General features: G+C 37.7%; 1 protein-coding gene across 1 annotated transcript; it reads left to right on the top strand.

Annotated features, from left to right (window-relative positions):
• The first annotated feature begins 2,739 nt into the window (after positions 1-2,739).
• LOC121955367 (cholesterol 24-hydroxylase-like) lies at positions 2,740-11,205 on the top strand. The gene is made up of 15 exons (XM_042503291.2): positions 2,740-2,955; positions 3,047-3,124; positions 4,571-4,652; positions 4,850-4,923; positions 5,036-5,122; positions 6,196-6,334; positions 6,446-6,556; positions 6,631-6,793; positions 7,296-7,361; positions 7,661-7,733; positions 7,819-7,903; positions 10,029-10,139; positions 10,310-10,398; positions 10,529-10,595; positions 10,678-11,205. Exons 1-15 carry the CDS (start codon positions 2,816-2,818, stop codon positions 10,825-10,827), a joined length of 1,515 nt encoding a protein of 504 aa, XP_042359225.2. The 5' UTR covers positions 2,740-2,815; the 3' UTR covers positions 10,828-11,205.
• The last annotated feature ends 408 nt before the right edge of the window (positions 11,206-11,613 follow it).

Here is an 11,613-nt window from a genome sequence, read left to right as displayed (position 1 = left end):
TATAACTAGGAGCTGTAGGAGTTTCTTTTTGTGAAAAATGTGAAAAAAGTGTAACTGTAATTTTAGCCGGTCTCTGACTGCTGATTTGAAGCTACAGTATATTTGTTTACACTGACACGTGAGTTTTTCTTACGTGCACGAGGATGTAATATTAGGTAAGAGTCAATAAAACCTGCTTTAACCTGCAGGTCTAGACACTTTTCACAGAGCCTGCAATTAAAGTATGGTTGCACTGCAGGTCAGCCTTTAGGTAATGATTCATAAGATAACTCGTGCACACTCAGTAGTAGTGGGCACCTCTGATGACGCTGGCTCTTTCTTATCTTTCGGTGACTGTTTTGGCAAGCAGTTATCAGCAGAAACCCTGAAACTGATTCATCACCGATTGTTCTTTTCATTTGCAGCAGCCTGAGCTGTCGTATGCGAAGGGTGAACAAAAGCACACGCCCTTTGGCAGGTGCTGAGCTGAAGAAGATAGAAATTATTAAAGGATAAATACATGCACAAGTGCTTTAAGCGTAGTAAATACATGTTAGAACAGGTGGTGCAGTGAGCCATGCAGGCTGCAAATCTTCAAATCCACACAACACCATGAGTTCCTATCTGATCTTAATACATGGAAACGTCTTTAATTAACAGGTTTCTACGCCCATTTAGAGACCATTATTGGTTTGATTTTACTGGGATAAACATTTTTTTAATTGCATTTATCTTAGATAACAGCAGAAATGCCAGGTGTTATTAAGATCATAATATCAGCAGCTTTCCAATCAGGTCATTCGGTGTGCCAGTAACAGGGCGTTGGCCACACTGTGCAAACTGACCCACAGGCATGGCACAGACATTTTTATTTTATTTTATTCTTTTTTTTCTGCAAAAGCACCAAAGCAAAATGATTTTTTTAATTTTCATAATGAGCTCTGTAAGACTGTTTTATAACACTGTTGTCTTACACATACTGAACATCAACATGTGAGTGCATTTTAATGTTGTAGGTTGAGGTGGAGCTTATTGTACCTTCATTACAGCCTGGGAACTGGCTGTCATTAATCTGATGAGTGACACCTGTGCTTTTGCTGCTTTGACAAGACAAAGCGTGTACTATGAAAACTGAAGCTTATTTAAAAACAAATCAAAAAAACAGTGATGTGGTAAAATATGTAACGTGAATGCATGTGAAGAAATTTTTGAAGCACTTGGGCAGGACTTATGTTTTATGTTTTGGCCTAAAGTGTAACTCAATCCCCCGACCACTTTTTAAAATATACATTTTATGATAATTATTTCTAGTAGTGGTAGATGAATTCCTGGAAAAATGCCCAGTAAATTGTAATGTTTTAGCGCCCTCTGCTGTACAAAAACACAATGTACACTGTTGTGTTCTTAGGGATTTTTTTTGACAATAACATTTTTTGATCTGTGCAGAGAAAAAAAAATATTTAAAACCCTGATTATTTTAATCAAAGCCCTTTAAGAGTCTATTCTATTCTAATGCATTAATTTTGATGACAGAAAATAAATGAAATGAGACGCAGCACTCTCACTCATAATTACACCTTTTTTAGACTGGATGCTGAATCTTCAATGCAAGTAACTGAAGTGTAGATCATCACTCTGACTTGATTTTGTAACCTTTGACACATGGACATTTCACCCTTCCTCAGGGTTTATATTGGCAATATTGCAAAAAATAGTACACAGGTGGGGTTGGGATTAAAAGTAACACCGACCAACACAACCAGTCCATCCCAGCAGGGGGAGCCAAAACTTTTCCAGGCACAGACTCGCACACATTAGAGTGCAACAAGTAAGAATACAAATCAAACGTATTGATATGTAGTACACTTGATGAAGAAATATTCACCTTATTTGAAAAAAAGAAAAAGTAAATGAAATCTCCTTATTAATTCCATTACTTTTTTAAAAAAGTACAAAAGTACTAGCATCACAATATACTTAAAGTATCAAAAGTAAATGTAAAGTAAATTTTTCTCAAATTATTATAATGCATACTCTTATTGTGATGGCCCAGCATCAGACGGAGATGTGTATGTAATATTCATTTAATGTGCAAAATAAAAGAATACTTCAGCTTAGGGCTTATGTTTGGGACATGCCCACTTTGTCAATTTAAAAAAAAAAGCCTTCTTATGGGCTTTTTAAAAATCAGATAATTTTGCTCATGGGTTAAATCATTTTAAATGTTCTTTTTATCTATTTCTGCACTTTTAATTATTTTTAATGGTGATTTTTTTCTTTTATTTAATATTCAATTTTACACTTTATATTATTTTCTTTACTCTTATTGTATATCTCCATCATTTAATATGTTTTATATTTTATTGCTCTGTAAAGCACTTAAAATGTCTTGTGCTGTATGAAATGTGCTATAAAAAAGTTAACCCTTAGGAACCCTTTGAAACCTAAGCAAATTGGCTTTAATTTTTTTAAACATGAAGCAATGAGGAACTTAACAAGGCATACCCCAAAAATTACTCTGAAATTGGTTAAAAGTTACAAAAAGTTAAATGAATTAATTTAATCAATTAATTAATGAATAATTAAATTAAATCAAATTAAATTAAATTAAAGTAATTAAGAATTAATTATTTTAAGTAGATAAATATTGTTTGTAATGCAATGAAAGTGATGAGAAGTGTTTTTTTTGTTTTTTTGGTAAGGTATGACAAAGATGTATGAAGGTGAGCTCTGTGTCAAAGGTACCTCGGACACTTTGACACGGTTACTGCACCGGAGCACTTTGGACTGACGCTCACTAACCGGCAGTAACGTCTCTCCGTGCAGGACCTGAAAAATGTCCGTTTTCGGTGTCATTTTGGGCTGGACCGCTGTTTTTCTGCTGTTTCTGATTTCCGTCTTGTTTCTCGGCTATTGCCTGTATGTCAAACACATTCACATGAAATATGACCACATACCTGGTCCACCGAGAGACAGGTGAGTGCCGCAGGTGTGAGTGCCGCAGGTGTGTGTGACTCTCACGTTGGCTGAAACTAGCTGACACTTTTTTCTGTTTTTCTCCTCGAAGTTTTCTCTTAGGACATTCACCAACGTTTCTGAAGACAATGAAAGACGGCGGAGTTATACACGACAGGTTTCTGGAATGGTAAGTTCAGTGGTGTTTATTTTGAAGAAGGTTAGGGACTGTTCTTTATTTACCAGACGACGGGAGTACTGGGGTGTTTTGTTTTTTTAACCCTCTCTGAAGCTACCAGCATTTGTCCTTGAGCCCCCCTGTGTGAAAATGCATGACCCTTCCCTTCACCATGTTTGATTTTGTTGTATAAAAGTTAAAAGTTGAAATCCTGAAATTAAGAAAAAGCCTTAGTATTTCACCATTGTCGAGTACAGAAGCCCTAAAAGGACATCTTTCTATGCATTTTATTTTATCCTTTTTCTCTGATGTTTTGTTTTCTTAATCACCAGAAAATGATGTCGTAATCTCATCAAAACAGGCTTAGTTTTTCCGAGATAATGAGATAAATGAATCTTTCATCATGAGAAAACCAGTTTTGTTTTCCCGAAATAACAGGAAAAAAAAAACTAATTCTCACCAGAAAACAAGCGTCATAATCTCGAGATAACGGCATAAGTAAGTCGTTATCACAAGAAAACGGACAGAAAATCAATGTATAGAAAGATGTCCTTTTAGGGCTTCCGTAGGGTCGTGCATGCTGGTTAGTTCATCCAAACTGTTTATTTTTGGGCAAATTTTAAATGAGCCATAGAATAAAGTGATTTTGATGAAGACTGTTTGGTGCACTTTACATGTTTTTCATTCTTCCTCTTCTTGATAATTTTGGCTGTGTTCATACATGTGACACAGATTTTGTATTTTTGTTCAGTTTTGGAATTTTCCTGCAATAAATCTAAAATACACTGTGTAAACAAAACTGTAACATTAATACTGTTAAGTGGAAAAAAATACGCCATTGAAACCCATTCAAGCTTCTATACAATTGCTGTTTTTATGGTATTTTGCTATTTTTAAATTAAAGCATAGGTTTCGAAGGCATGTTTTCTTAAAAGTTGGAGGTGAAGAAAAAAAAGATTTTCACCACTGTTGTGCATGCTGGTTAGTTTGTGCAAACGGTTTATTTTTGGCCAAATTTTAAATAAAGCATGTAGATTAAGTGACTTTGATGAAATATTACTATTTTTTAAGCTCAGATTTGGTTGTCTTTTTTCTGAAGTGTTTATCATACATACTCTTTCCAAGGACTGTCCACTGATAATTTTTGTTTTTAAAGTTTCCGGCTATGATAACTGTAATTTTGTCCTTTCTTTTCAGAAAACATGAATACTTTCTTTAAATTTGGTGATAAAATAATTATAAAATGCAACCATTTAAATTTGCCCCAACCAAAAAAAAATTTTAAGTCCCTCCACAGTGCTTAAAAAATCAAATGACATGCTTTCAGCATTTTACAACACTTCCTCCCCTCTCATAAATAACAAACGGCCCCTAATTGTGACCAATGCACCTTCACTTTAGGTGTATCTATATTACTATACTCTCATTTCAAAGCTATAATTAAGTTTTCTCTTACAGGGCAGAGATTTATGGGCCTGTTTGCAGGCTGAATGTTCTGCATTACGTTTTGATCAGTGTGACCTGCCCAGAGACGACTAAGGTAAACACCAAACTCCACAGTAGTATTTGCATAATCATTCTTTATATAAGCATTGCACAATAGGTTGTGTATGTGCACAGACAGACAGTCATGCTTTGGTAGAAATGTCCCTACTGTGCTTACTGTAGTCCTTTAAAAACGTATATGCATGTGTTCTTAATATGAGCATTAAAAACACCTTGATGTTTTTGTTTTAGGAGGTCCTGATGTCCCCAAAGTATCCCAAAGACAAATTCCTTTACAAGAGACTCTTCAACCTGTTTGGTCAAAGGTTCTTTATCAGATTAGCTTTACTGTTCATGCTATATAATACAGATACGGTACCAAGTTGTTTGGCTTTGGAATAATATGCCACTGTATTGTGCTCCCTGTCTCTTTTTAAGGTTCCTCGGTAATGGCCTGGTAACAGCACAGGACCATGAACAGTGGTACAAACAGCGTCGGATCATGGACCCTGCATTCAGCAGCCTGTGAGTGTTTTAATAATCACAAAGAAACAGAAAAGATTATCTGATCAACCTTCAAACTTCTAAAACTTGGACCTCAACATTACTTTACTTGTGCTGCATTCAGACGCCTGTCACAAGTATTTAAACTTTTGTGTGCTGAGGACATTGGTAACCAAAACAAAAACATGGGAAGAAGGCAATTTGGCAAGAAATGTTCCACACATTGCAAGAAACTATTTATTAATGAAAATATAAATATAAAATATTTTTAACAAAGCTATAGGAAAATGTTGCTTTTATTTATCTTAAATATGTATTTAATATTGTTTTTAAAGTAAAAAAAATAATTAAAGCACTTTATTCGGGTCTTTTCCTTGTTCTTTTTTGTTTGTTTTATTACTTTTCAATGTATTTAGTTTTGTTGTTGTTGCTAATTTTGCAGTAATTTACTCTAAGTTGCTCATTACCATGTTTTTGACAAGAAATCCAGCCAGTTTGCACAGGTTTCAAAGGGATGTTCAAATGGATAAACTGTATTTTGGTTTTTTTTTGCAAATATACACTCATTTTCATTTAGATGCCTGCAACACAAAGAAGTTGGGACAGGAGCATGTTTACCATTGTGTTACATCACATCTTCCACTGATTTTTGAAGTTTGGAAAGTGAAATTCTGTCTCACTCTTGTTTGATAGACAACTTCAATCGCCAAACAGTCTTGGGTCTCGGATGTTGAAATCTGTCCTTCATAACTCACCACAGGCCGGACAGTCTAGTACCTGCACTCTTTTACTATGAAGCCATGCTGTTGTAATACAACAGCATGGTTCTCTTTGCCTGGCTGGAATAAGAAAAGATGTCTCTGAAAAAGACGTCATCTTGATGGCAGCAAATCATTTCATTCTGTTTTTATTGAAGTTCGACACAGCGTCCCAAATGTTTGGCATTGGGGTTGTATATCCACTGCTTCTAATGGTTGTTAATTCTGTTCAGATTGTGGGTTTCTTTTGCTCTGTTTCTTATGGACAGCATGGTCCATTTGCAAAATTTGAAGCTTTATAGTCGTGTCTATGCTAAAAACTACCATTTTTTCCAGGTATTTGCGAGGTCTGATGGGCACCTTCAATGAAAGGACAGAGAAACTGATGACTAAACTTTCGGATTGTGCTGATAACAAAACAGAGGCCAGAATGCTCGAGCTAGTCAACTTTGTTACCCTCGATGTTATTGCTAAGGTATCGTGCGATAGTCTGTTTTACGTCTTCTACTGCAGTATCCCTGATCCAAAGGTTTTTTCTTGCATGTGACAAAAGTTGATCTAATCAAGTTTTCTTTATAACTGTCAGGTGGCGTTTGGTGTGGATTTAGACCAGCTGGAGGACAGTTCAGTTTTCCCTAAAGCCATCGAAACATGTCTGAAAGGGATGGTGCACTATGTCAGAAACAGCTTTTTTGAGGTTTGACTTCACTGCAAGTTTTTATTTCGACAATATTTTGAACTATATGAAATCTTTAAATCTTGCATTTCCAGTTTAACCCAAAGAACCGCGCATTCATTAAGGAAGTGAGGGAAGCTTGCCGCCTGCTGCGCACAACCGGAGCTCAGTGGATTAATAACAGAAAGACTGCCATGCAAAACGGCAACGACGCCCCCAAGGACATTCTCACTCAGATCATCAAAACAGCTGGCAAAGGTAAAGGCAAAGGCAAAGGTAACGCTCCCTAAAGTTCAGAACTGATGTGATTAGATAAGATAGAAGTTAAACATTCCTGTGTGGTTAAAGTCTTATGCAAGGTACTGAAAATCATTAATTAGTTAGTTACTTCCCTCAAAAGTAAAATAATTACTATACTAAATGAAGGGAAAGTAACTTTTGTGTATCTGCTTCAATTCTGTTATCAATGCAAACATAGCTATGTCATTTCAGTGTCGCTGTGATTGTGTGGGATACGACAATTAGACAATATGTTCATTGCTGTCTTTTATTTTACCCATCAGCTGTGCACTTTTGCTATCTTTTTTTGTCATTTTTAAACAGAGAACAGGTTTTATATTGTGATATTAGGTTATTGAAATGATCAGCTCTCTGGTGATCTCCCTCCAGCTAGCTGCCACATTATTTAGGTTTTTGTAGTAGAAATGAGCCGTTGTTGCGTCGATAACTCGTAATAATATTTCCTTCCTTGTTCTTGCAGAGGAAAACGTTACAAAAGAAGATGAAGAGTTGATGTTGGACAATTTTATGACTTTTTTCATCGCAGGTGAGTCTGTGTTGGTTCTGCTTTGATGAGTGAAATGTTAAAGGGACACTTAACCCTAAACGTTTTATACAGTCAATTTTCCTGTAACCCAGAATGTGAACCATCCAACAGTGTGGGTGTGACTTCTGAAAATATTTGGATTTTATTATAATATTCAAGTAAATGACAGTTACAGTCCTACATTTACTGTGTTTTCAGCTGAACTGTTGTTTTAAAGCCCACTTTTTGTTATAAAGAATATAATCACTGTGTGTTGATGCACATCGGCACCATTTGAAGATAATTTCCTGACATTTTAGGGCAAGAAACCACAGCTAATCAACTGGCTTTTTGCATCATGGAACTTGCAAGACATCCTGATATACTGGAGAAGTAAGACCCAAAAATGCAGTGCAGAACATTTTGATAATGTAGCTTATGAAAGATGGTTTCTTGAGTTGTATTTTGTTTTTCTCAGGGTGAGGACAGAGGTGGATGATGTCATTGGGATGAAACAGGACATCAGTTATGACGATCTGGGGAAGCTGATCTACCTCTCACAGGTAAACATCAGTGTCTGCTCATCTCTTTCACTGTTTTGACTCAACTGACAAATATGTGTATTAAGTACGTGATTTAAAAACGCAATTACAAACAGCAGAAACCGGGAAAGTGTAATGTTGGCAAGACGGAGAAACCTTCAGGGGGTAACAGAGAGGAGCGGCCTGTCTGATCTGTCATTAGATTCGGTGCTAGTCATGGATTGACCACATTCAAACACAGAGAGGTTCATAAGTGTGAATGTGGAGGCTCATGCATGCCTTCACAAACCTTGTGGACATGTGCGTAGGAGGCAAATGTCCATAGCATGCAAAAAAGAGAGAAATCCTGCACACCGAAACATTGTTTACCTAATAACTCTTGGCCTCTTGGCCAGGTCGCTTTTGAAAAAGAGACTTTATATCTCAGTAACAGGGCCGGCTCTACCCAATTTGGTGCCCTAGGCGTCCTAACCCTAACCCGCACCTCCGCACCCAGTAACGACACATCACGTGCTCACACATAATTTAGGAACATGTCACTGTTTATTTATTTGTAATGTTAATATATATATTTTTTTCTAGACAGAAAACACTAAGTGAGGGCGCCAGTGGGCATAGAAAATTATTATTTTATTATTATTTTCCCTCGAGGCCAAGGGGGACTGGCGGCATGGCGGGGCCCCTCCAGCAGATGGCGCCCTAGGCGACCGCCTATATCGCCTACGCCAAGAGCCGGCCCTGCTCAGTAAGCTTTACCTGGTTAAATAAAGGTTAATAAAGGTTTTTGCAAGTAATTGGAAAGTGTGCGGGAATTCTCTCTTTTTTGTATTCCGGGTTTATAAGTGTACTTGGTTCCACAACTTTCTGATTGTATCATCAGATCTGCGGCCGTATGTCTTGGACACTTTACAGCTAAGCTGTAAACTGATCCGCCCCTGGTTGGTGAGGTGGATCAGATGGTGAAGGAGGCTGCTGAACAGACCTGGTTAACCGAAACATGTCGTGAGGGTGAACTGGGAGCGTTTGGCTGAGGGCCCTGTCTGCGAGGTCTTCAACTGCCACCTCCTGAAGAATATTTTGTGCATCCCAGGGGAGGTTGGGGACAGGGTGTCCGAGTGGGCCATGTCAAAGCGTCATTAATGCTGCGGCAACCTAAAAACCTGCTGGTGGTAACCAGCAGTGAAGGCGTCTCTTGAACAGCAGACAGGCAGCGGCTGGCCAGAAAAGAAGCTGCCCTCGCGACCCGGCCCCGGATGATAGGATGAAAGTGGATGGTTGGATGGATTCACAACAGCAGTGAACCTAGGCTATTTCTAAAATACAGTAGAAAAGAAAGTAGAAACACGGCCCAAACTATCAGAAACGTATCAATATTTTTTACTCGCTGGGATGCCAACAAAGCTCTGGCTTCGGGGCACTTTGCAGTGCTTCCACTTCCTGAACCAGACGTTTTCACGTTGATACACTCTTCAGTATGCAGGTTTGGCAATAACTGATTTAACATTAAGTGGTATTGACCTAAAGTTGGTCTTACCACTGGAAAGCGTTACATTTTCAGCTTTTTAATTCTACCCCCACCTTGCATCTCCAAGTGGTATTATTGTTGACGCCAATGTTGGGAGGACTAAAGGGATCGCTTTCAGCTTTCCTCAGAGCTTAGCAATTATCCACAGATGAATGATTTACACTCATTTTCACCTGATGATGTCATTTCTACCATATTTGGCATATGGGGAAAATACATGCTATTTCGACTAGGTGCCCTGTTACACTCAACGTTGCTGCAGATCATTGACAATATTCCAGGCTGTGATTATTTTTTTTTTCAAAAATCTATTTGCATGTATTTATTGAAAATAATTCTTTTTTGGGGTGTTTTTTTCATCTAAAAACTTAGTGGCATCATGACAAAAACCTGGCATTTAAAGGGTTCAAATTCTGAAACTCAATGAATATTTGATATTTATTATAAGGACTGATGTTGGTTAAAAAAACTAAAGTCAGTGAAAGTAGAAAACCATATTAATGTATAATATCTATAAAAGCTCTATTTTGCGAAGTGCATTTTGTGCGGAGAGCGATACGAGTGTGTGTAGTGTTAAAGTGGGCCCTCATATGTGCACATCACACGGTGACCTCCCCACAGGTGCTGAAAGAGACTCTGAGGATTTACCCGACAGCTCCAGGCACATCTCGTGACGTGCTGGAAGACATCGTCATTGACGGTATCCACATACCAGGAGGAGTGACCTGTTTTGTGAGTAATGAGTGTGTCAGGACCCAAAAAGGTTTCATAGTTAGTGTCTAATTTATTCCATAAAGGACAATGGCACCTGTCACTTTAAAAAAAGAATACATATTATTTTTAAAATACTGACAAAGCATATAAAAATCTGTCAGTGCTCAGTTAATTATTCTGAACTTCAGTTCACCTCCTATGTGTGTGGGAGAATGGAAAAATTCTTCAAGGACCCGCTGAAATTTGATCCAGACAGATTTCACCCAGATGCTCCCAAGTAAGTAGCATCTGATTTTTACAAAATAACCTTTTTTATTTTCAGTCTTAACATGTTAAAACACATGTTCCAGACACAGGAAGGAAAATGGTGTGCAAAAAGTCAAGTGTGTATGTTTCTGTTTTGCAAGGCCGTATTTCTGCTACTACCCCTTCGCCATGGGCCCACGCTCGTGCCTGGGACAGACCTTTGCTCAGGTGGGTGGTGACAGGTAAAATTTAGCATCACATTAAACAACAACACACGTGGTTAACTGGGTGGGTGGTGGGGTGATTCCAGATGGAGGCCAAAGTGGTGATGGCCAAGCTGCTGCAGAGGTTTGACTTCAGCCTCGTGCCGGGACAGACCTTTGACATCGAGGACACCGCCACACTCAGGCCGAGGAGCGGAGTGGTGTGCTCTGTCAGACACAGGAATCACAAGAAATAAATGCTCATACAGAACCATAAAATATAAAAAGATACCATGATGGTCCATGTGGGGAATTTGGGTTGATTAAAATATCGTACTGCCCGCACCTTTGTACTCCTGCCTCAGCCAAAAGCTTCTTAGACATTGTTTTATAAATTTTTATGTCATATTTTGGCCTTTGTAACAAAAGAAGTACCAGTTGTGCTTGATTTAACGATATAAACAGTAAATCCAGTTATGATGATGATTATTATAACTTAACAATAATGAGAATATTGTAAAACAAATTAACCACTTTATGAGTGAATTACAGTAGAAGTTAAATCTTGCAGGAACTAAACCTTTACCTCATGTAACTGCTCGTTTTGCACTTCAATAAACTCATGTTTAATTCAGTGCCGGACAATCTGATTTTATTTCATGCTCAGTTTGCTGTGTAGGAATTTTTTTTTTTACTGTTACTGACAATGTCCACAGGAGGGCGCTGTGAGCTTGCAAAGAAATGTCAGAGCACCTGTTACAGTATAATTACCAGAGAATTAATGCTTTTAAAAAGTTGTGATTTCTGAACCAAGCAAAAACCAACCAAAAGACTTGACACTAAACTCTTAAAGGCAAAAAAAAGGTGTAAGTGCACTCAATATTTTTTTCCTGTCAAACTGTTGATCAGTAAGTATATTATTACACACATGTTTACGAAGTTTAAATGCTATAGTAAGTAATAGGAATAGCAGTAGTAGTTCAGTTAATATGGTATTTAACTTCTGCACCTCTGGTTTTCACCAGTGGTTATATATATATTAG

The sequence above is a fragment of the Plectropomus leopardus genome, chromosome 16, assembly GCF_026936395.1.
Source record: "Plectropomus leopardus strain MGB_pleo_1.0 chromosome 16, ASM2693639v1, whole genome shotgun sequence".
In the NCBI taxonomy this organism is placed as follows: Eukaryota; Metazoa; Chordata; class Actinopteri; order Perciformes; family Serranidae; genus Plectropomus; species Plectropomus leopardus.
Note: the sequence above shows the minus strand (reverse complement) of the source record. Positions and strands in the feature narration are given on the sequence as shown.